General features: G+C 44.5%; 1 protein-coding gene across 2 annotated transcripts; it reads left to right on the top strand.

Annotated features, from left to right (window-relative positions):
* The first annotated feature begins 368 nt into the window (after positions 1 to 368).
* CMPK2 (cytidine/uridine monophosphate kinase 2) lies at positions 369 to 25028 on the top strand. 2 transcript variants are annotated; one of them, XR_004026991.1, is made up of 7 exons: positions 369 to 1438; positions 2901 to 3015; positions 5081 to 5282; positions 12730 to 12963; positions 14435 to 15127; positions 22184 to 22297; positions 23749 to 25028. XR_004026991.1 is itself a non-coding variant. In XM_030799853.1 (5 exons), the coding sequence occupies exons 1-5, from the start codon at positions 764 to 766 to the stop codon at positions 14556 to 14558; spliced, it is 1350 nt and encodes a 449-aa protein (XP_030655713.1). In that variant the 5' UTR covers positions 369 to 763; the 3' UTR covers positions 14559 to 16073. The 2 variants fall into 2 exon arrangements, 1 of the variants encoding a protein (XP_030655713.1); XM_030799853.1 differs by lacking the exons at positions 22184 to 22297; positions 23749 to 25028 and having other exon boundaries at positions 14435 to 16073.
* Positions 25029 to 25266: the final 238 nt, after the last annotated feature.

Genomic DNA, 25266 nt, shown 5'->3' with positions numbered 1-25266 from the left:
AAGGGAGAGGGCAATTCCAAGAAGAGGGAAAAGCTTGTGCACAGGTGAGTGTGTGCACAGGTGAGTGAGTGCACAGGTGAGATAAGGACACAGGAGAGGGAAGAGCCAGAACTGCGCCCTGTTCCCGCAGGAAAGCAGCTCTGCAGGATTAGAGGGGCGGGGACGCGTGGTCAGAGCTAGGAGTTGAGGTCGGGGAGGGCCATGGTCTGCAGGGCCTGGTCAGTCATCCAAGGGCAGTAGTGCGCCTGCACGTGGGCGTTGAAGAGCCAGTTACACTGGGAAGGGACTTCTCTGTCCCTCTGTCCCTCGCGCGTGCACCCCCGCCCCCCTCCATGCACCCGGCACAAGCCGCAGAGGAGGAACTCAAACCAGAGTCGGGGCCGCCAGCCACCCGCAGAACGCACACGGAGCTACCTTGGGGCCGACGGCGCGGGGCCTCATTCGGTGTCAGCCCCGGGAGCTGGCGCCTGGGGACCGCGCAGGCCGGCGGGGCCGCGCACCTGGGGCCCCAGGGCCGAGCGTTTCCTCCCGAGCGCCGGCCGTTTATCGCGCAAATCTCGCGGCGAAGAGGAGAGGCCGGAAGGGCGCCCCAGCCCCAGGGCTCCCGCCCCGCCGGGGCCTGCGGCTTTCGTTTCCCCGCAACGCTTCGCTTTCGTTTCCCGCTGGCGCCTGGCTCCCTCCAGGTTTCGTTTCCCGCCGGCGCCTGGTTCCCGCCGGGTTTCGTTTCCGAGGCGGGGCCGAGGGCGGTGTCGCTGAGGCGCCCATGGCCTTCGCCCGCCCGCTCCTGCGCAGGCCACTGTCGGGGCCGCTGCTCGGGCGGCGCGGGGTCTGCGCTGGGGCCATGGCTCCGCCGCGCCGCTTCGTCCTGGAGCTTCCCGACTGCACCCTGGCTCACTTCGCCCTAGGCGCCGACGCCCCCGGCGACGCAGACGCCCCCGACCCCCGCCTGGCGGCGCTGCTGGGGCCCCCGGAGCGCAGCTACTCGCTGTGCGTGCCCGTGACCCCGGACGCCGGCTGCGGGGCCCGGGTCCGGGCGGCGCGGCTGCACCAGCGCCTGCTGCACCAGCTTCGCCGCGGCCCCTTCCAGCGGTGCCAGCTGCTCAGGCTGCTCTGCTACTGCCCGGGCGGCCAGGCCGGCGGCGCACAGCAAGGCTTCCTGCTGCGCGACCCCCTGGATGACCCTGACACCCGGCAAGCGCTGCTCGAGCTGCTGGGCGCCTGCCAGGAGGCACCACGCCCTCACCTGGGCGAGTTCGAGGCCGACCCACGCGGCCAGCTGTGGCAGCGCCTCTGGGAGGTGCAAGACGGCAGGCGGCTGCAGGTGGGCTGCGCACAGGTCGTGCCCGCCCCGGAGCCCCCGCTGCACCCGGTGGTGCCAGACTTGCCCAGTTCCGTGGTCTTCCCGGACCGGGAAGCCGCCCGGGCCGTTTTGGAGGAGGTAAGAGTTCTGTCCCTTTCCAGCTCCCAGCGTGGCATCTGAACCGTTCAGACCAGAGAACTGGACCAAGAGGCTGGTCTGTAAAGCCGGTTCTTGCCTGGGTGGTTTGTTTATTTCCGTTAACAAATCAGGTAGGGAAGGTGTCCTGTAAGCCAGGCAACTCTTTTAAGATTCTTGTTTGCAAGGGTCTTCCAGCCTGACGTGGAACATAGACCTACACCAAGCCGCGCGATGCTTGCTGTAAAAGCATCCCCAACAGCAGTACAGAGGGAATAAAGGGGCTGCCGGGAGTGAGGGAAAATAATGTCAGCTGGGAAGTAATTTTATTTGCTGTTGATCACCGTTCAAGGATCTTGGGGTGAAAAAGAAAATGCATGAGTTTAGGGGGTTTAAGAAATTTAGACTTAAATAGTATTTACCTACCGACTGGCCATGAACCTTGTGCAGGTTACTCAACTACTCTTAAGTTTTGCCCTTTGACATGTAAAATTCCCATCTTGTGGTGTTGTCCTGACGATTAAGGAAACATCTGACTCGCAGCAGGTACTCACAGAAAGAGACTGAAAATTCTTTCTGATCGCGGGCTAGGCAGATGTCTTCCTGTGACACAGATGACCCCTGAGGATGCCCCATGGAGCTTGGGAATATTTTCCAAGCTTATGGGACAGCGTTGTGGAGCAGTTAAGAGTGCAAGATCAACCACGTGTGTTTAAATTCAAACTCTGGCATTTATTAACTGTGTCACTTTGAGCAAGTTTTTTCAACTCTCTGCCTCAGTTTCCTTAATTCATATCATGGGAATAATAATAGTACCCCCCCCCCCCCCACCTCAAAGCTATCACAGAGATTGGCAACTGAATACTTGTAAAGCACTTAGAAGATTGCCTTGCTCAGGGCAAGCACATAAGTAAGTGTCTGAGCCTCGCTCTGAGATGCTGTGAGCATGCAGTGAGATAATGCACATTGAGGAACTGGGAATTCCCAGGGGGGCGCTGCTCTGCTGGCTTCATGATTGCACTGCTTGGCTCTTTATCTCAGCTCCCTGAATGGCTAGGAGAGGACATGCTGCAGATGAAGACTGCTCTCTTCAACCCACTGTGTAGCTGATTTCCCATTCTTGTGACACAATGTTCCCAGCGGGCCTGTAGTTCCGTGGTTGCTGTGTCACAGGACATTGTGGTGATGTGTGTTGCCTGGCCTTTCTAAAAGCTGCTCAGTGAGGACTGCAGGCCACCAAGCGATCCAGACAGGGACAGCTGTTTCGAGCCTCGGCTACTCAATATAAAATAAAACACTCCAGTCCATCCTAGCATCGAAATACTTTGAATTCCCATGGGCTGGCACAGTGCTCAGTATAACTTAGGCCTTATTAGCATGCGGCAATATTATGCTCAGCCATTTAGGTGTGATTTCGGCAAAAGCCCCCTGGCTTCGTTGCTGATGGATAGACGTTGTTTTACAGTGTACCTCCTTTATTCCTGAAGCCCGGGCGGTGCTTGACCTGGTCGACCAGTGCCCAAAACAGGTCCAGAAAGGAAAGTTCCAGGTTGTTGCCATCGAAGGACTGGATGCCACGGGTAAGATAATATTACCTTTTAGTTATAGGCAATGACACTAACTGATTAGTTGCAGAAACAAATACTTCTTGCAAAACCAAACTTTATATGGAGCCTTATGTGTGCCCCTACTGTGTGGCAGGCCCTGTGCTAGGCAGGCCCTGGGATGCAGAGATGAATAAGACCTTCAATATGAAGCAGCATGATGTGTGGGCACGGACCCTCAGTGCTCTGGCGGAACACAGGAAGGGCACTGAATCTGGCCTCTGTGGGGCTTTGTCGGGTGGAGTGCATGGTCAGGGGTGATACCTGGATTGTATTTTAAATACAGATAGGAGTTGGTCAGGTGATGAAAGCAGGTAACATCCTCCAGACAGAAGAAATAGCATGGGCAAAGGTTCAAGGGCTTGAACCAGGGTGGTGTGCCCAGGAACCATAGGCAATTCAGAGATTCTTCTGGAGCAAAATGTGGAAGAACTAGGAAATGAAGAAAAAAAAGCCTTCTGAGCTGTCAAACTGAGTTCAAAATACAATGTGTGCTCACATTAGACCAAAGTACAAAAGGGGCAGACATGCTGCTCCTATGGCCCAGGACACACTGAGGAGAGGGTTGATGTTGGAGAACTAGCATCCGAGTGGTTCAGCACAGGAGTTTCTCCTCCTGTGTAAACTTGAGGAGTACAGACTTTTAATAATATAGAAGGCAATTTCCATATAGAGGCACTTGTGTACCCAGCGAGGGAGACGTGGCACAGGTGATGGCCCATGTTGACCATCCTAGCTCCATGTGAAGGATCGGGCCGTGTCCTGGCCTTCAGGGAGACCAGCTGTCATCACTCAAATGTACTGGCTGTGCCCAGGACCATAGTTTCTTTCAGCTGCAGAGGGAATTGTAACACCAGCGGTCCTTCAGCTGATGTGTTTTGTTGATCATTTATTTTGTACCCACAGCTAATTTAGATTTGGTGGGATTACAGGAGACATAAAAATTCAGCCTCAACACAAACATCCACACATACAAATGTTACAAGGAGTTAGCACAGAGTGGCAGAAAGAACACAGGCTAGTGGTTCTGTCTGCCCTGCATTTGCGTCCTGCACCAAGGCCTGTCAGGAGGGTGAGTTTGGGTAAATTTGTTAACTTCTCCAGTGCTCAGTTTCTTCATCTGCAAGATGATTAAATAATAACTGTTTTGCAGGGTCACTGGGAGAATTAGGAGTATAACGTGCTGAGTACTTGGCTCCTAGTAGACACTGAGAAATGGTAGCTACTGTTAGGGTCCATCCTGACAACCCAAGAAAAAAGGAAAATAGATAGTTGGCAATAAAGTGTTAAGTGTGTGATAGAGAAACTTAAAAATAAATCGAAACAGTAGGAGCTTAGAGACACTAGTGCACAGTGTGCTGGAGTAGATCTTCTCGTCACCACCTGTCCTGAGCTCCAGGCAGCAGCTGAGAATTGTGAGATGGGCTCTGGGAAGGGGCTAATCTGTCACCCGAGGCTGTGCAAGGCAGAGTCAGAAAGTCAATGAGGCCTAAGCAGTGCCTTTGAGGAGAAAGCTGAAGCCTAAAGCAGATACAAAAGCTCTAAAGGCCAAGCCCAAAGGGGCAAGCACAGGAGTGAGTGGTAGAACCAGGGCTGGAAATTGGAAAGGGATTGCACAGAAGTGGAAGCAGGGTATGAAGAAGGTGGAAAGAGAGGAGGGGCGAGAAGAGTCGCTGTGGATGCCAGGCGTGGGTTCATCAGCTATAGACAACAAGAGGAGAGAAAGTCTTCAGGGTGGGGAACATGGTAAGAGGGTGAGCAGTAGCTGGGCTGCCAGGAATAAAAGTCACACGTAAAAGGGGCTCTTGCGTCCAGACTCCCAATATCAGATTTGATCACTAACCGGAATTTTTCCTCCAGGTTTCCTAATACCACACAGAGGAATCCTAACTTCCTATGGGTCTACAGCTTTTTATAAAGAATCCTGTTATTTGGTCTACTCATTTGATTTGCAGGTTGAGAGAATGTCTGTGCTCTTTCTAAGTCAATATTAACTTTTTGGCTGTGGTTAAGATGTATATACTTTGTGTATGACCTGCAGGTAAAACCACGGTGACCCAGTCAGTGGCAGATTCACTTAAGGCTGTCCTTTTAAAGTCACCACCCTCTTGCATTGGCCAGTGGAGGAAGATCTTTGATGATGAACCAACTATCATTAGAAGAGCTTTTTACTCTTTGGGCAATTATATTGTGGCCTCCGAAATAGCTAAAGAATCTGCCAAATCTCCTGTGATTGTAGACAGGTAGGTATAAAGATGCCTTGAATTAGACATTTTCTCCCTAATATATGAGAGTGTGTGTATGTGTGTGTATGTGTGCATGTACGTACATGTATATGCCAGGAAAAAATTGTATTATGATAATAATAGGAATTCTGCTTATGAATTGTTAATTACCTCTACCAGGCACTGGCATTTGCTAGAGAATTACATATATAATACTAGTATCTGGAACTATAACTTGGGTAGGTGAATGTTACATGTTATTCCCAGTTTACTGATGAGAACTATAGATCTCAGAAAGGTAAAAAAACTTGCCAAGGGAAGCTGGAAATAGCATACTGGGGACATTAATGAGTCTATACTTTCAGTCATTCATTTGTTCATTGGCTTGTTCAACAAATACTTATTGGATACCTCCTGTGTGCCAAAGACTAGTTTCAATTCAGAGGATTCAATGATAAACCAGTGTATTCGTTCATTTTCATGCTACTGATAAAGATATACCCGAGATTGGGCAATTTACAAAAGAAAGAGGTTTAATGGACTTACAGTTCCATGGGGCTGGGGAGGCCTCACAATCATGGTGAAAGGTAAAAAGTATGTCTTACATGGCGGTAGACAAGAGTAGAGAGCATGTGCAGGGAAACTCCCCTTTTTAAAACCATCAGAACTTGTGAGACTTATTCACAATCATGAGAACAGCATGGGAAAGACCTGCCCCTGTGATTCAATTACCTCCCACTGGGTCCCTCCAACAACATGTGGGAATTCAAGATGAGATTTGAGTGGGATCACAGCCAAACCACATCAATGAGATAGATAATACCCTACTTTCATGGAGCAAACTTAACATTATAGGAGAAGAAAAGTATCAAGTGAACAAATATATAAAATAATACATAAGATGAGGTAAGATAATATCAAAGCATGATAAATGCAGGGAAGAGGAAAAATCAAAGTGATGTGCTAAAAAATGGCTAACCCCCTGCTAGATATGGTTTAGGAAGTCCTGTCTGAGAAAGCACCATTAGTCAGAGCCGTGATTTAAAAAAAAAAAAAAGCCAAATGTGAAAATTCCTTGATAACAGAAAGCACTGTGGAGAAAGAAATCTGCAAGAATGAAGCTAAGACTGAAATAAGCTAACAAATCTGACAACTAGAAAATGTTCTATGTTCTGGAAACATAGTAGACGAGGAGGTGCTTTGTGGATAAATGGGAAGAGGAAGGTTGGGGCAGGTCTGTAGGGCTTGTAGGCCATGGCATAGAGTGGATTTTATTCTGAGTGTACTGGGGAGCCATTGGAATGTTTCTGATAAAGGAGAGACATAAACTGATTTATACTTTAAAAATTCACCTGTAAGAAATAGTTTTAGGTCAGGTGCAGTGGCTCACACCTGTAATCCAAGCACTTTGGAAGGCTGAGTTGGGAAGAGTGCTTGAGCCCAAGAATTCAAGACCAGCCTTGATAACATAGTGAGACCTCATCCCTACAAAAAATATTTAAAAAAATAGCTGGGTATGGTGGCACCCACTTGTAGTCCCAGCTACTTAGGAGACTCAGGAAGGAGAATCCCTTAAGCCCAGGAGGTCAAGGCTGCAATGACAAAGCAAGAGGATGACAGAGCAAGAGGGGCCTTGTTTCAAAAAAAAATCCCAAAAACAATAAAACAAAACACACACACACACAAAAAATAGCTTTAAAAATACTATAAGAAAGGGGAAAGGATATGATAAGCAGGTCATACTGAACTTACATCACGATGGCAAAGGGATGAGAAGATTACAGTCACCGTGAGATTCCATTTTACTCCCATCTGGATTTCATTTTACTCCCATCCAGTCAGTGAAACTACTACAACTAAAGGTTTCCTCATATGATGTGGATCAATAGAAACTCTCATAAGATGCTGGTCAGAGCATGTCATATGATACTAGCATAATCACTTAGAGAGCAGTTTGAGAAGATGTAGCAAAGTGGAAGATTGCTCCTGCCTACTGAAGAAACACTCATAAAAGTTTCTTTCAGTTTCCTTCATACTCTTGCAAAATTTGAAGAACCTAAAGCCCATCAACAGGAGAAAGCATAAATAAATACCAGCATATGTATAAGGTGGAGAACCATACAGCAGCAGTGTAAATATGTTGTGCAATGCATGAGGCCACACACATTACAAAACCATAATGTTGAATGAAAATGTCAAGTTGCCAAAAGATGTTTGTTCAGTAGAATACACGCACAGTTATCCATACTGCAAAGAATAGAGAGACGAAAGGATGTTGAACAGCAGATTTAACAAAGTTGTTCTCTGGGAAGTAGAGATAAATGTGGTTGATAAGGAGTTCAGAAGGACTTTGATTGTGATTGGATTATTTCTTAACATTTCTTGAATGCTCATTTTCTCCAAAGATTTACTTATTTTTATAAACATAAGCAATTGCATTTAAGTATGGCATAGTTGGTAAAGAACGTTAATCATAAGTGTAAATCTCAAGGAATTTCAAGAAGTGAACACAGTCAAGTCACCTGTACCCAGATCAAGAATGAGAGCCTGCCACAGCCCCTACACCACTGTTCTGTCCCCCACCCAGTCACTGCCCATTTCCTCCCCAGGGGTAGTGACTGTCCTAACTGCCATAGCCATATATTAGTTCTGCCTGTTCTTAAACTGCCTACAAATGCAACTATTTGTTGGGTATGGAGTTTTATTTGCACCTGACTTCTTTCATACCACATGTGTTTTGAAGATTTGCCTGTGTTGTTGTGAACTAAATTTTATGCATTTTTGGTGCACATATGGATGCAGTTCTGTTGCATAGGTTCCCAGGAGCAGAACTGCAGGGGCATGGGGTTTGTGGCTGTTCAGGTTTGGTAGGTGTTGCAGAAAGTATTCTAAAGGGGTTGAAAGCATGTTGAGTCTCCTCCCCTCCCCACAGCAGTATTTGCCAATTCCCTGTGACTAACAGCCCTGTTGACATTTAGTATTACCAGGCTTTAATTTTGACTCCTCTAGCTTTTCCACTTGTTCCTGGTGGGTAAGCTGGTCACTGAAAAGCCGATTTGTCCTATCTGGACACAGAACTACTACTCCTTTCTTGAAAGTATAACTTTTTCTGTACACTTTTCTGTATGTCTGAAATATTCCATCAAGAGACCACCCTGACTGTATGTGGAGAATAAAGTGTGTGGTGGGTGAGGGGCAAGAAAGGAAAAAGAATCAGCTAGAAGGCTGTTGCTACAGTGTAGGCTGTGATGGCCCATGAGTAGTTTTAACCCTGGGATGACAATGGGGATGGCAATGGTTATAACACAATAATAATTTCAAGGTTGACAAGTTATGTGGAATCTTAGGATGAACTGAGAAGGATACAAAATCTTGTTCCTTCATGGGAAGGCTTTGCTTGGAAAATGTTTTTGCCCTATTGTTAACAGGCCTGATGTTATCATATGTGATATCTGTATTAGTTCTTTCTCACACTGCTATAAAGACATACCTGAGACTGGGTAATCTATAAAGAAAAGAGGTTTAGTTGACTGACAATTCCTCATGGCTATATGGGAGGCATGGTTGGGGAGGCCTCAGGAAACTTACAATCATTGCGGAAGTTGAAGAGAAAACAATGGCAACAGGAGAGAGAGAGAGAGAGGGAGAGGGAGAGAGAGAGAGAGAGAGGGAGAGGGAGAGAGAGAGAGAGAGGGAGAGGGAGAGAGAGAGAGAGAGAGAGGGAGAGGGAGGGAGAGAGAGAGAGAGGGAGAGGGAGAGAGAGAGAGAGGCAGGGGCAGGGGCAGAGGCAGGGGCAGGGGCAGAGGCAGGGGCAGAGGCAGAGGCAGGGGCAGAGGCAAGAGAGCAGAGGGGAAGTGCTACACATTTTAAACACCCAGTGACAACTCACTCACCATCACGAGAACAAGAAGGGAGATGTCCACCCCCAAGATTAAATCAACTCCCACCAGGCCTCATCTCCAACAATGGGAATTATTAAGTTGGTGCAAAAGTCATTGTGGTTTTTGATATTATTCTTAATGGCGAAAACCACAATGACTTTTGCACCAACCTAATACACTTTGGCATGAGATTTTGGTGGGGACAAAGAACCAAACCATACTGACATCTTTTTTGATACAGTCCCCTTTATTTCAAAGAGAAAGACTAAGCTTTTCCTAGTAGGCTATGACTTTCAAGGTCCATTATGTCCTAGGATGCCTGTGGATCCTGAAGCAGCTCTGGTCACTGTGTGCAGGCAGGGATTTCTGCGCTCTGTCCCCCAGTTTTCTGATCTGTTGAGTGGGGATACTCATGCCCCCTTCCCTGCCTACTGTCAAGAGTTGCGATGAAGATTCAGTGAGTGGATGTGTGTGGAAGTGCCTTGAAAATAGGAAATTGCTATTAAAAGATAAAGCATTATTATATGAGCTGTGTATAATGTGTTGGCAAATTGCTTTTGATTTGAACTAATGTGGCTTCCCTGATGGCAGGATTGGAGAATACTAAATAGTGGGAAGCGTCTGAAATTGATGGGCCAAGGGTGTGATTATTTAAACAAGCAGCCTTATTGTCAATGGGAGAACTCTATAGGAAACAGGTCCTTAATTCTTCCCTTGATTTGTCTTCTTTGTGTGTGTCAATTGTCTGCAATTTAGTTCTTTAAAGAAATGCTGTATCACCTTGTCAGATGAAAAGAAAAGAGCAGTTATTTGTTGTCTTTGTGGGTTTTGTTCATGTTTAAAGATTTTAATGAAATCCATTTTAGACAATACCATCATCTAGCTGAAAAATATGAGAGACAGTAATTGTTAATGGGGACTGTGGTAAAGGTTGGAGTCTTAATCACCCCTGTTACCTTTAAAAATCTATTCTTGCTGGTGATTTTTCTACAATAAAGAAGACTTTAAAAATAAGATAATATCAGACTCTGTATTCATAGGTGGGCATTTAATTCAGTGAATCTGGAGCATGTGCTGACCATGGTGTAAATTATAGTTTAAGTACCAGATAAAGAAAACTGAGACCCTGATTGGCCTTTTTTGAGCTTGAGGGACAAAATCCATCCGGCAGAGAGAGTGAAAGTACAAGTTTGTGAGCAACAGGAGTTGGGTAAGTAACACGTAGGAAGGTGTCCAGGCAGAATTCACAGGAGCTGGCGGTGGCCTGAAGCTCTCAGAGCACACTTTTGGAGGTGAACAAGGGCTTTGAAGGATGGATGTTGAGATTATCAACTCCCAAGTGAATTTTTTTTTTTTTTTAGATGGAGTCTCGCTCTGTCGCCCAGGCTGGAGTGCAGTGGCGTGATCTCGGCTCACTGCAAGCTCTGCCTTCTGGGTTCACGCCATTCTCCTGCCTCAGGCTACTGAATAGCTGGGACTACAGGCGCCCGCCACCACGCCCGGCTAATTTTTTGTATACTTAGTAAAGACGGGGTTTCACCGTCTTAGCCAGGATGGTCTCGATCTCCTGACCTCGTGATCCGCCCGCCTCGGCCTCCCAACCAAGTGAATTTTTTACTTGTGTCCTTTTCAGTGCTGTCCTGTGTTCTGTTATGATAATTTGCAATGATCCAGCTTTAGTTATAACCAATGTCTGATAAGAATTAGATATTTATCTTATAGTAACAGTGTGATACAGTTTTTTTTTAAGCACTTGTCTGTATTTGTAACAACTATGGAAGGAAAACAAACCTTGCATGATCTCTGTTTTCCAGATAAGGAGATGGAGGCTATATTAGCTTAGATGACTTTTACCTACATCTACAAAACAAGTGGGGTGGGGGGCACAGGCAGAATGATGTACAGTTCAGGTAACACAGGGAATTTATTATGTGGATACCACTGTGTACTTTTCACTGTGGGGAGGAGTTCAATTCTAAAATGATCAAAATTTTAGGATTTTAAAGAATTGGGCTGGGCATGGTACCTCACGCCTGTAATTCCAGCACTTAGGGAGGCCAAGGCGGGTGGATCACCTGAGGTCAGGAGTTTGAGACCAGCCTGGCCAACATGATGAAACCCCATCTCAATTAAAAATACAAAAATTAGCTGGGCGTGGTGGTGCATTCCTGTAATCCCAGCTACTTGGGAGGGTGGGGCAGGAGAAATGCTTGAACCTGGGAAGCAAAGGTTGCAGTGAGCTGAGATCGTGCCACTGCACTCCAGCCTGGGCAACAGAGTGAGACTCTATCTCAAAACAAACAAACAAAAACAAAGAATTGAAGGTGGTAATTTGAAAGTACAAATGAGGAGGGGCCCCTGGGTGTCTCTACATTGGAAGGTTTATATCATAAATATTTATTGTGAGTGATGGTCCTTTTATATTGGATCTGAATTGTCCATTTAGTCCTTTAAAATTGGAAGATGGCGTGAACAGGGCAAGAGTATAATAAACTATGCTGATAAATGAAATCATTCTAATTCATTTATTCATTTATACACCCAAAGAACATTCATTCATTGCATATCTATTATGTGCCAGACATGCATTACTAAAAAAGATTTCCCACTCAAGAAATTACCTAATGGAGGAGACAATAGATATTACACTTATAACAGGTAGCTCTAATTTGCAATGAGGAGTTTTTCAGTAGAGTCACGTAGAAAGGGTTTTGAGAGCACAGAAGAGAAAACAATCAATTCTGCTTGGGGGCTTCCTAGGAGTCTGAAGGGAGAGGAGAGTTTTGCTGGCTGAGAACCTCACTCTCACCAGAGGAAAAGGTAAGCAGGTGCAGACTAGGAGGGATGTTCTGGGTCTTACCAGAAGACCAAGCATTTCCCGTAGGTAGTAGGAAGCCACTAGGCATTTTTAAATAGAGACTGATTTGACTTTTGTTTATGGTAATAACTTTGTTTTCCTCCCCCAAAATAACTTTTTAAAACAGCCAGCAGAAGGAACGACTGACTTGCTTAGGGTGGACTTTCATGGAGCTGGGCAGGGTGTATTTGTCTCCCTGTCTCATACTGAGGCACCATCAGCAGACTGGATAGTTGGGAGAAACAAAGAGGCTTCTACCTCAGGGGTCCCAGAACGTGAATTTCAATGCCAAGTTCAAGGTGAAAACAGTGTAGGAACTGACATGGGCTTTCCAGAATTTTAGTCTGCCAAGACACAGCCCTTAAACACAAATGAACTGCCAAACAGGTTCATCGTCCCCATCCCCCTCCATTCTTTCATAGAGGAGTGCGGACAGCAGGGCCAAAAAGATGCGATGACAGAGGGGAGGCCACACAAAATGGTAGTTTGAGATGGGTCAATGGAGCCGTGTGAAGAACACACTGCATTATTACTGTTTCAATTTTATTTTTTAAACAATATTGTATAACTTTTTTTAGTTTATAAAATTTAATTTTATTTAGCTTATGCAATACTAGAGAAACTTCTGTAGCGCCAACCCTGGTTTCATCATTCCCGGCTGCTGATTTTAAGATGCTACTTTGACTTCTTCTGCAGACAGAGAACTCACTACCCCATTCCTTCTCAGGTACTGGCACAGTACGGCCACCTATGCCATAGCCACTGAGGTGAGTGGGGGTCTCCAGCACCTGCCCCCAGCCCATCACCCTGTATACCAGTGGCCGGAGGACCTGCTCAAACCTGACCTCATCCTGCTGCTCACCGTGAATCCTGAGGAAAGGTTGCAGAGGCTGCAGGGCCGGGGCATGGAGAAGACCAGGGAAGAAGCAGAACTCGAGGCCAACAGCGTGTTTCGTCAAAAGTAGGTGTCCCGATGCAATGTGAGCGGCAGGCGTTCCTGAAGGGAGATGAACCACTGGCACTGGCTTTAGGATTGTGAGGAAGTGATATTGTTTCCAGTTTTCAAACACAAGACGCAACATCCTCTAAGTTACTTCAGCCCCTTCCAATGGGCTTGTCACCACAGGGCTGCAGCATTGTTATCTTAAAGCAAAGGTCATCGGACTAGGGATCAGACCCTGCCACTGATCCTGGCTGTGCTAGGAGCAGCTGCACCTGGGTAAGACAGTAAGTGTCTCTGTGCCTCAGTTTCCCCAGGCATAGTACAATCACACAGAGCACTAGATAACGAGCTCATAGTAACATTTACCTATTAGATGCTTCCCGTGTGTCAGGCATTTTACTGATGTTATGTCATCTTTGTGACAAAAACATTAGCCGTATTTTACAGTTTACAACTTTAAGGCTCAAAGGATTAAGTGATTTGTCTAAATGTACATAACTATTCGGTAGTAAAACCGGGATTAAAATCTTTCTGATTTTGCAGCCAGTGTTTTTGTTTTAATTATAAAGTTATAAACACGACAGCAGAAGAGAGTCTGGCCAGGCCTCCCGCCTCATGACTGAGTATGAATCAGTTCTACACCACTGCCTTTAAAAACTGAAGCAGAAATATTTTCTCTAACTAAACAATGATAGCCCTGTTATCATAACATAGTAATGTTACAAATAATGGTAGCTGCTGTGGGTAAAGATACTATATTAAGCAATTTACTTGTATTAATTCCATTAAACTTCAGTGAACATTTGCAAGGAAGGTATGGTTTCAGTCTTCATTTTGCAGAACAGGAAACTGAGACACAGAGAGGAGAAGAGATTTGACCAATTCACTTGGCTAGGAAGTGGTCAGGCAGAGTTGTCAGTGCAGACGATCCACCTCGACACCCCTATTTTAACCACAGTGCTATAAGGATTCCATAAAGAAATAGGCACTAGTCACTCTGTATACACATGAAGGCTAGCTAGCATGGAAAGGATATGTAGATTTCTGGCAAAATATTAGAAGAGTCCCATGCATATATTAAGGACTCTGGCTTGTATGAAAATTACTCAGGGCACAGACTTGGGGGAAATTTGCCACCGAACAAATTCCCTAAATTCTTTGAGCTTCAGTTGCCTTCTCTGCAAAACAGGGATGACAACAGTCTTCCCTCCTAAGGTTACTTTGAGAATTAAATGAGAAAAATCATGCAAAATGCTAATGCTTGGCAGAAAACAGGTATTCAACAAGTACTAGCTATTAAACATTATTATTCATTTATTATTTATTAAACAAAATGCATGAATGTCTTCTGTGGGCAAAGCTAGTTACAGTGAGATAAATGACATGGGAAGCTTGCTTCAAGCTATTTATACTACGGTAGGAAAAGAACATTAATGCAAATAGCTGTGTGAAAAAATAGACCAACTCTTTGTGTTTTGCCTGTCTCCAGGGTAGAAATGTCCTACCAGCGGATGGAAAATCCTGGCTGCCATGTGGTTGATGCCAGCCCCTCCAGAGAAAAGGTCCTGCAGACGGTATTAAGCCTAATCCAAAATAGTTTTAATGAACCGTAGTTACTCTGGCCAGGTGCCACGTCTAACTACATTAGATGTTGCTTGAAACATCTACATCCACCATTTGTTGTGCAGTGTTCCCAAATTTCTGTTGTACAAGCATGTTGTGTGGCAGAAAACTGGAGACCAGGCATCTTAATTTTACTTCAGCCGTCGTACCCTCTTCTGGCTGATGGAGCCGTCATCACAAAGGACCCTCTCATCATGTTCCGGTGAGAGGCCAGCGACTGCTTTCTTCCTGGCATAGTAAACATTTTCTTGGAACATATGTTTCACTTAATCACTACCAAATATCTGGAAGACCTGTCTTACTCAGACAGCACCAGGTGTACAGAAGCAGCAGAAAGATCTTCCAGATCAGCAGGGAGGCCCCGGAGCCTCTCCTTCTCCTACACTGGCATGCTGATGAGATCGTGACATGCCCACATTGGCTTCTTCCACATCTGGTTGCACTCGTCATGATGGGCTCGCTGCATCTTCCTCAGTCCAAATTCTAGAGCCAAGTGTTCCTGCAGAGGCTGTCTATGTGTCCTGGCTGTCCAAGGACACTCCTGCAGAGCCATTTTTGGGTAAGGAACACTTAGAAAGAAGGCATTGATTTTGTGTCTGAGGCTCAGAGCCCTTTTGATAGGCTTCTGAGTCATATATAAAGACATTCAAGCCAAGATGTTCCAACTGCAAATATACCAACCTTCTCTGAATTATATTTTGCTTATTTATATTCATTTTCGTTTTTTCTAAAGTATGGCTCTGAATAGAATGCACATTTTCCATTGAACTGGATGCATTTCATTTAGCCAATCCAGTAATTTATTTATATTGATCTATACATAATATGTTTCCTCAGCATAGGAGCTATGATTCATTAATTAAAAGTGGAGTCAAAATGCTAAATGCAACGTTTGTTGTGTATTTTCATTACACAAACTTAATTTGTTCAATAAGTACAGTGGATCCTGGAGTGGGATTTCTTGATAAATTATCTTGCACTTGAATGTCTCATGATTACCTATGAAATTGCTTTGAGATATCTTTAGACAGAAAAAAGTAGCTGAGTGAAGGGGAAATTATAGAGCTATGTGACTTTAGGGAGTAGATTGAACCAGGTGATTACCTAAAATTCCTTCCAGTTCAAAGGCAGATAAATCTGTAAATTATTTTATCCTATCTACCATTTCTTAAGAAGACATTACCCCAAAATAATTAAATTTAAGGCTTTATCAGGTTTGCATATAGAATCTTAAATTCTAATAAAGTTTCATGTTAATGTCATAGGATTTTTAAAAGAACTATAGGTAATTTCTATATATGTATATAAAAATGTAATTGATTTCAGTTGAAAGTATTTTAAAGCTGATAAATAGCATTAGGGTTCTTTGCAATGTGGTATCTAGCTGTATTATTGGTTTTATTTACTTTAAACAAAGCTTATACTGGCAGCCTAGAAAAACAAACAATTAATGTATCTTTATGTCCCTTGCACATGAATAAACTTTGCTGTGGTTTACTAATCTATGCCATCATCCTGGGTACGTATTGATTTGTCTGAAAAGTGCTTTCTCAGTTCCCCTTTTAATATTGTGATGTAAAGGAGGGAAATTTTGGTAAAGGAAGTTGAAAGGTGTGAGCTGGCAGGCTAAGTGGAATTTGTGGTCAGAGTGCTTTCAGAGAAAGGGGAGGGCTATTGTTTTATTTTAAATATCATTTCCTCATTACAAATATTAAAGACTTTTTGTAATTCATTCTTTGTACACCTGGACTTTTTATATACTGATAGGTATATATGATTTACAAGTATTCAGTAAAATAGCACCTTCTACCCTAAAACTGATGGCAAGTAATCCTTTGCTTGGCTCTGCTCGTTGCAAGATGAGCTTTGTTTTTGTTCCTGTGATAGACCATTAGTTACCCCAAAATTTATGCTTCCTTTCTTCCATGGTAATGTAATATTTAGCTTGGTACATGGGCGCCAATAATTCCTAGTGCATTTCCAAGGCTCCCTTAACAGCTAGAGGTGGGCGACTGGCTAGTTTCTTGCCAATAGTATGTGAGCAGAAGGAATACCTGAAATGTCAAGGGGATATTATCACTTTCCCCTTTAACTCTTCGTATCAGCTGCATTCAGAGGTGATAGTGAGCCATCTAAGGTCCAAGAGATGAGGATGACACTAAAAGGAATTAGCTTGCCTTAGGTAAATAGCAAGGGAAGGCTCCTCAGAGAGCCCTTGGCCCACCGGTCAGTGCCTCACCCCACATAACGTAAAAAGCAGCCTGGGGAAAAAATCAAGCTGCAGGCACTGATAAGGGAACTAGCACAGGGTGTTGTGCCTGGAGACATGTCTATAGCTGCACAGATAGGAGAGCCTCTGGCCCATTCAGATAAAAGCTTGCACAAACCTCTGGCTCACTCAGATGAGGGAACAAGTCCTGACATAAAAACGCCTTTGTCCTTTGTATAGTCAGCAGGCTCCCAGGAAAAAGTTTTTTCTCCTTTTGTGGGCGTGGGCACAGTGGGCTCCAGTGAGTTCCAGTGGGCACTTTCATTGCCAGTTTTTGGACTGTGAGTCTGGCCTCTGTGAATCATAACTTCAGCCGCTGATTGGTCCTAGGCAAAGGTCCTAGGCCAGGCTTTCTGATTGGTCCTGGGCCAGGGTGCCTGGCCAAGCTGAGTCACACCTTCTCCAAGACAGCCGGTAGACTAAGCACATTCATTCCCCTTTCCAGACCATAAAACCCCCACTACTGGCGTCATAGTGGGCACCCCATTAGAGCTCCCCCTTCTGCTGGCAGAGAGCTTTCTTTTTTTGCTTATTAAAGTTTCACTCCAACTTCACCCTTGTTGTCTGCACTCCTTAATCTTCTTGGAATTAGGACAAAGAACTCTGGATATTATCTCAGACAATGAGAGACTGTTACATCTTGGTGCATTGGTAAGACTACAACACATTTTGGTGAATTGGCCAGGAAGAAGGGAATTTATCAGAAGGATGATTAAGAGTTGACCTTTAACTTACATCCTTTACTTGGATTTCTGAGGCTTCTTGTCTATTCCAGTCTAGTTTCCTTTCACAGAGGGCCTAGCCGTCATGTGGGATTGGAAGGTCCCAGGGCAACTGAAGGTTTCTGGCTGGAGCTACCCTTCAGTGTTATCTGAAGGCCCTTGGACTAACTCCAGTCACCTACAGCCCATCAGGGAGTCAGCATAAAGACTTGCAATCTTTTCCTATTGCATTTTCCTTTCTTCTTGTGGCTATCATGTCTCCAACCTCTTCTTTCTATGCAATGTTGTGGGTGTTTTTGTAACCTAGGGATATAATCTTGCTGAGTGGAGTTAGTTGGTGCCTTAATAATCAAGAATGTAATTCAAAGAGTTGTTGTTTTTGTGATTTCCTGGAAACAGGGAATTCAAGACTTCAGTCTAAATTTTCACCTAGTAAGCACCTTTCTATCCCTCAATAATAGACATTCATGGCACCATATGGGAGGATCTTTCACCCCAAGTGAATATCCTGGTCTCCTTTCGGGTTGTTTTTTTTCCTCCATTTAATAGTTCAGCATTGTCCAGTGAATTTAAACAGTTGTTTTATGAGAGAAGTTAATTTTCTTATGGTGGGGGCTTGCTATGGGGGCAACCTATCAAACCCCAAATCTCTCTTTGTAACTTCTGCCTGAAAAGAATTTGGAGTCAGAGTTTTTACCTAACATTTCTAACCCTACAATGCCACCTAGTAGAAAGGAATTTTTCTCCCTGGGAAGCCTTGTCATCCCTTTGCCTCAAACTTCTTGTTTCCCAATTCTTTTCCCTTTTACGTTCCTCTGTCAGTGATCAGACCCCATGTCTTATTTGTAGACCAAAAACAAAACAAAACAAAACAAAAAACTCCACTTTCAACAGCTGGGAGGTAGCCATCCCGATAAGACAAATCTTAGCTTTAATACTGTCCCCATCAAAGGAATGGCAGCCATTCAATTCTTACGTTCATTTGAGGCACCTGTTCTGCATTCAACTACAATGGGATTTTTTAAAAAAGGAATTTTATGTTTGGAAGTTAATCAGTCCCATTCTGTGGAATTCTGATTTTTCACTGGGGCCATAGCAAGGGAAGCCACAGATAGTATTAGGACATTCCCTACATTAAAGAGTCTTTCCCAAACCCTACTACTACATAATCTCTCCCAGGCCTCTTGGGGTACCTTGGGAGCCTTTTGGGCTGAGTGAGTCTAGGAATCCAGCAGGGCGGAAAGCTAGAGCCTTATGCAGGTGAGCATGACTAGTTCTGCCCTACTGGCTCCTCTGGATCCATGGGTGAAGGATATGCTTGCATCCATGGGGCAGCACCTATGATGGCTGCAGGGACCCAGAGGAGAGAAGGAAGAAGAGGAATGCCTTTTCTCTCTTTCCTCCACCCTGGGTAATGCAGAAAGGAGGAAGAGGACTGAGGGATGCCTTGTCTCCCATCTCTTATTAGACGGGTAACAAACCATCTGCATTCTGTAATCCCCTCTAGTGCATTCTGAATCACTGGAACTCCTTTGACCCTGAGGCTCTGATGATAAAATGGCTCATATTCTTTTGTACAGGGACATGGCCTTTTTACCATCTTGAGGATGAAAAAACCTGGCTTTCTGAGGGAAGTCTTTTTTTATATACTATTCAACAACTAGATATTTTCTGTAGGCAGGAGGGTAAATGGTCCAAGGTTTACTATATACAAGATTTCTTTGCCTTGAGAGACAACCCAAATCTTTGTAAGCATTGTACAGTTGACCCCACCCTCTTGGCAGCCATGTCAGACTAGCCTACAATAGATACTTCCCCAAAATCAGAGAGTCAAACCCTTTGGGGAATTATCAAATGCAACTTCTGGGTGCCCTACCTGCCTCACTTATTCAGGGCTCCCAATAGCCAAATCATTTGTTCCTCTGGTTGTTCCACTTAAGAAATTCCCAACTTTGGACAGGTTCTCTGATGACCCTGATAGATGTATAGAGTCTTTCCAAAATGTAATGTAAGTGTTTTATCTTACATGGAGAGATGCTATGCTACTTTTAAGCCAAACCCTAACTGTTTCAGAAAAGCAGGCAGGCTTACAGGAAGCAGAAACATTCAGAGATGAACAATATATCTCCTATAGCCAGTCTAAAAGTCTGGAAGGGAAGAAGTCTAAAAGAAGGGAGGGCAAAAGAGAAAAAGGAGGTGAACAAGTAGCAGAATCTCTATTACCAATAGGGAGGGAGGCGGTATTCCTTGAAAATCCCAGTTGGAATGCCGGTGATCCTATAGATGCGTTGAATAGAAAACACTTTTGGATGTGCATACTGGAAGGCTTGAGAAGGACCAGTACCAAACCTCTTAATTATTGTAAGTTGTCCATGATAGATCAAAAACCAGGTGAAAATTTCTCAGCCTTTATAGAAAGGCTGAGAGAGGCATTAGTGAAACATATCTCCCTATCTCCTGATTCAGTTGATGGAAAGCTAATCTTAAAAGACAAGTTTATTACCCAGGCAGCCACCGATATCAAAAGGAAGTTGCAGAAACTGGCCATAGGTCCAGATAGTACTCTAGAGAACCTCTTGAAAGTGGCTACTTTGGTCTTTTACAATAGAGTCCAGGAAGAAGCCCAGGAGAAGAAGAGGAAATATGAGAAAAAACAGAGGCTCTACTGGTCACATTAGAGGCCTATAAAATCCAGAATCCCCGAGGGGCATTTGCTAATCACTACTACTGTGGCAAACTGGGGCACTTAGAAGGGGTTGCCCAGACAGCAAGAAGAAGCCACCTCAACCCTGTCCACCCTGTGGTGGAGACAACTGGAAGTCAAACTGTCCCTGGAGACATAGGTCGCTAGGTCCAGAGCCAGTCTCTCAGATGGTCCAGCAGGACTGATGGGTCCTGGGGCTCAATTTCTTGGCTCCAGCAACTCACACTGCCATTACTATCCAGGATCCCTGGGTGATTCTGGACGTAGAAAGGAGAAAGGTAAACTTCCTTCTGGATACCAGAGCCAGCCTCTCTGTTCTCCTCTCCAGTCCTGGCCTTCTGTCCTCCCATAGCACAATCATGGTGAGCGTCTAAGGAAAGTCTTTAACCCAATATTTTTCATAGCCCCTCAGTTGTAGTAGGGGGGAATTGCTATTTACTCATGCCTTTTTAATCATGGCTGAGCGTCCCGGTCTTTTACTAGATATATTCTGGCCCATATGGGAGCTACCATCCTTATGGCTCCAGGACAGACTTTTTCTCCCCTTAGTAGAAATCAGTATTAGCCCAGAGGTGTGGGCAAGTCACAGGAAAATTGGCCAGGCTGCAACTGCTATCCTGGTCCAGATTCACCTTAAGGATCCTGCCTCCTTCCCTAACTAGAAGCAGTACCCCCTAATGCAGTACCCCCTCAAGGACTCTAAGCCATCATTAATAATTTAAAAGCACAGGACCTTCTTGGACCTTGCAACAACCCTTGTAACACCCCACTATTAGGGGTACAGAAACCCAGTGGGGAATAGATACTAGTTCAGGACCTCCATCTCATTAATGAAGCTGTAATTCCAATCCATCCAGTGGTTCATAATCCTGATACTTTGCTAACTCAAATCCCTGAGGGAACTAAATGGTTCACAGTGTGGGACCTAAAGGAAGTCTTTTTCTGCATGTTATTGCACCCTGACTCCTAATACTTATTTGCTTTAGAGGATCCCTCCAATCAGGCTACCAAGTTGACTTGGACAGTACTGCCTCAGGGGTTCAGAGACAGCCCCCACTTGTTTGGGCAAGCATTATCAAAAGACCTCTCTGAATTCTCTCATCCTCAGATTAAAGTTTTACAATATGTAGATGATATTCCCCTCTGTGTCCCAACTGAGGGACTTTCTCAAAAATGCACTGAGGCTCTTCTCAATTTTCTAGCAGGTAGTGGACATAAAATTTCGAAATCTAAAGTTTGGCTCTGTCGAACTTCAGTAAGGTACCTAGGTCTAGTCTTATCAGAAGGAACCAGCATGTTAGATGAGAAGAGGATTCAGCCTATCTCCTCCTTTCCCCTTCCCAAAACCCTCAAACAGCTAAGAGGATTTTGGGGTTTTTTGCAGATTGTGGATACCTGGGTATAGTGAAATAGTTCACTCTTTATATCACCTTATAAAAGAAACTCAAGTAGCTAAAACTCACTCCCTGATCTGGGAACCTAAGGCTCAGAAGGCCTTTAATCAGCTAAAGCACGCTTTACTTGAAGCATCAACCCTCAGTCTTTCCATAGGGAGGGCATTTAATCTGCACATCTCAGAAAGGAAGGGAATAGCTTTGGGGGTCTTAATTCAGGCCTGAGGCCCAGCCCAGCAGCCATCCAGTAACCTAAGCAAGGAACTTGACTTGGTAGCTAAAGGATGGCCAGCTTGCCTCTGAACAGTTGCAGTGGTGGCTTTGCTGGTGCCAGAAGTGACTAAGTTGACCATGAGGAATGACCTGACTGTTTACACCCCCTATAATGTAGAGGGACTGTTATCCTCTAAAGGAAGTCTCTGGCTAACAGATAATTGCCTTCTTGAATATTAAGTTTTGCTGCCGGAGGGATCTGCAGTTCAGGTAAAGGCCTGTCCTTTCCTGAACTCAGCCACTTTCCTTCCAGATGAAATTGGAGAACCTGAACATGATTGTGAAAAAATTGTGATGCAAACCTATGCAGCCAGAGAGGACGTCCAGGAAACTCCTCTAGAAAACTGAGACTGGGCTCTCTTTACAGGTAAAGCTCTATTATAGAACAAGGAACCTGTAGGGCAGGGTATGCAATAGTCACCCTGGATGACATCATTAAAAGCACACCTCTCTCACCAGGTACAGTGCTCAATTAGCTGAATTAATTGCTGTCATGAGGGTGCTTGGACTAAGCAAAGCTAAGGCTGTTAACATATATATGGATTCTAAGTATGCTTTCCTGGTTCTTCATGCTCATGCCACTATTTGGAAAGAAAGACACTTCCTGACAGCTAATGGGTCTTTCATTAAATACCATTAGGAAATAGATTGTTGTCCTCAGTTTTCCTTCTGCAGGAAGTGGCAATAATACATTGCAAAGGACACCAGAAGGGGATGGATGAAATAGCTGAAGGAAATAGGCTAGCAGACCAAACAGCTAAGTCAGCAGTAAGAAAACCCCAAAGTCCCAGCACACTTGAAGCCTCTCTAATTTGGGAGGGCTCCATAAGGGAAATAAAGCCTCAGTATTCTCCTACAGAGATAGAATGGGCCACCTCTCAAGGATACACTTTTCAGCCGTCAGGATGGTTACAATCAGAGGATGGCAAATGTTATTTGTCAGTCTCCAGTCAGTGGAAAGTTCTTAAGATCCTTCACCAAACTTTTCACTTGGGAAAGAATAAAACTCATCAACTAGCCCAGAGGTTGTTCTCAGGTAAATATCTACCAAAAACAGTCAAACAAATTGTTAATGCTGGTAAGATCTGCCTCAAAAACAATCCCCTCAACAAATGGCATCTCCCCATCCCCAGCAACACAAAGAATGGGAAATTGCCCAGGGGGAGACTGGCAAATGGATTTTGCCCATTTTCCAAAGATAAGGGGGAATTCAGCACCTCCTGGTGTGGGTGGATACCTTCCCTAGCTGGGTAGAGGCATTTCTATGTCAAACAGAAAGTGCTCTAAGGTGATAAAAGCACTAGCCAATGAAATAATTCCTCATTTTGGACTCCCTAAATACCTCCAAAGTGACAATGGCCCCTCATTTAAGGCAACTGTTACCCAGGGGGTCTCAAAAGCACTGAGCATACAATACTATCTTCATTGTGCTTGGAGATCACAGTCTTCAGGGAAGGTGGAGAAAACAAATGATATCATTAAGAGACACCTCAGGAAGTGGTCTCAAGAAACTCACCTCCTCTAAACTGCTGATCTTCCTATAGCCTTAGTGCAGGTGAGGAGCACCCCTTCAAATTTGGGGTCGAAGGTTGTTCCTTTGCCATTTTGAAATGGTGTATGGATGGTCTTTCCTTACCAATGATTTTATATTAGATCAGAGAACTTCTGAACTGGTTAAACATGTAACCTCCCTGGCCCTGTCCTAGCGGGAATTAAAACAGCTATCAGAATTCCAGCCCCAAGAACTAGGGCCACCTCTGTTCAACCAAGGAGACTCGGTACTGGTGAAGGCTTTTTCCTCTCTTTTCCCCTCCCTAGGTCCCAGCTGGGAGGCACCTTATGCCATCCTTCTCTCCACCCGCTTGGCAGTGAAGTTTGTGGGACTGGAATCTTGGATCCATCACACTCGAGTCAAGGCCTGGAATGACCCCTGAAATCCCAGAAGAACATCTCAGATATCAGTGTGAAAAATTCGGGGATTTCAAACTGAAAATACAAAAGATAAGTAAATGAGTGGGAACTCTCTGTTCAGTTCAATCCCACCCTTACCTTACCAGATACTAAAGTCATTTCTACCTTTCCTCTTGAGATTTGCTGTTAGATATTAGAACGTCTCTTTGTCACATACTTACAGGGAGATTGTGATTATCCATGGGATTCCATTCATAACCTCATAAACCACCCCCACGAAGAAATTATATATCTCGGTGAGTAAGATTTAAAGTGGAAGTTTATTACTTCACACATATGGGAATTGTATTCACCTTGCTCTTTGCAGTAGGAGTATATACTGTGGCATCTTCTAAGTGGAATATTGGGAAAAGAGTCTCAATTGCCATAATCTTTTGCTTAGTTATTATTCATATAGCAGGGATAGTAGTCACAGATAAGAGGTAAACATGAAGATTTTGTTACTATCAAGTTTACTAGCATTCACTGTTAGATGTAGCAATGTCTCACATTCTTTGGCCCCTACTATATCAGATATTACTGATCTGTACAACAAGACTGATTACTGGGTTTGTCCTGAACAATTTACTCAGTTTAATAACACGAGTGGACTCTTTGATGATTCAGAACTCACTATCTTAGGCTTTCCCTCTGATGGCTTTACCTTAAATCATCAAGGACCTAATAGGTATAAAGGGAACAAGGTACGGGAGCATTTTTAACTCCTCCCAGAAAGACACACCCCCTGAGGGTAAAACTCACACCCTTAGACTAGGTGAAGTTGATAGAATGATAGCCAATGCCTGTCTCTGCTTTAAGAGTAAAGGAAAAGGACCATACTTGGGAAACCTTAAATATTGCAACAGTATGCTTGTAACTTCTGAGACCACAGAGATCTGGAGACTAAGAAGGAACAAGGGTGACACCAAACATTGGGAGGGACTGGAAAAATTTTAACAATCTAGCCAGACCTCCCAGGTGGAGTTCCCAATGGGAATGTCTACCCCGGGTAGAAATGCCACCCCTCGCCAACCTTATTATCAGGTAATAAATAACACATGGTCCTTCCCAAACATGCCCACACGTGGAATCCTGGACCCTGGTATGATATTTGATAATGACAGTGATTGCAAATTTGTGGATGAACAGGGGATGTCTGGACAATAGCCCCTGTAAGGAGGGTTGTCTAAGATACTGGCTGGAACATATTGTGTCTCTGATCTTTGGAAACTATATTTGCCAAGAAGATTCTTCCTTCCCAGCATGTAAAGTTCCAAACGATACTGTGGATGACTATATTAAGTATGGGTATCCTTATTCTAAAGATGCTTGAATTAGATGTAGGGAAGGCAACCTCATAAGGCCTGGACTAAACTTAGCTGGAAC

Source organism: Nomascus leucogenys, chromosome 19 (assembly GCF_006542625.1).
Source record: "Nomascus leucogenys isolate Asia chromosome 19, Asia_NLE_v1, whole genome shotgun sequence".
In the NCBI taxonomy this organism is placed as follows: domain Eukaryota; kingdom Metazoa; phylum Chordata; class Mammalia; order Primates; family Hylobatidae; genus Nomascus; species Nomascus leucogenys.
The sequence above is the reverse complement of the archived record's forward strand: the minus strand, read 5'-3'. Positions and strand labels throughout refer to the sequence as shown.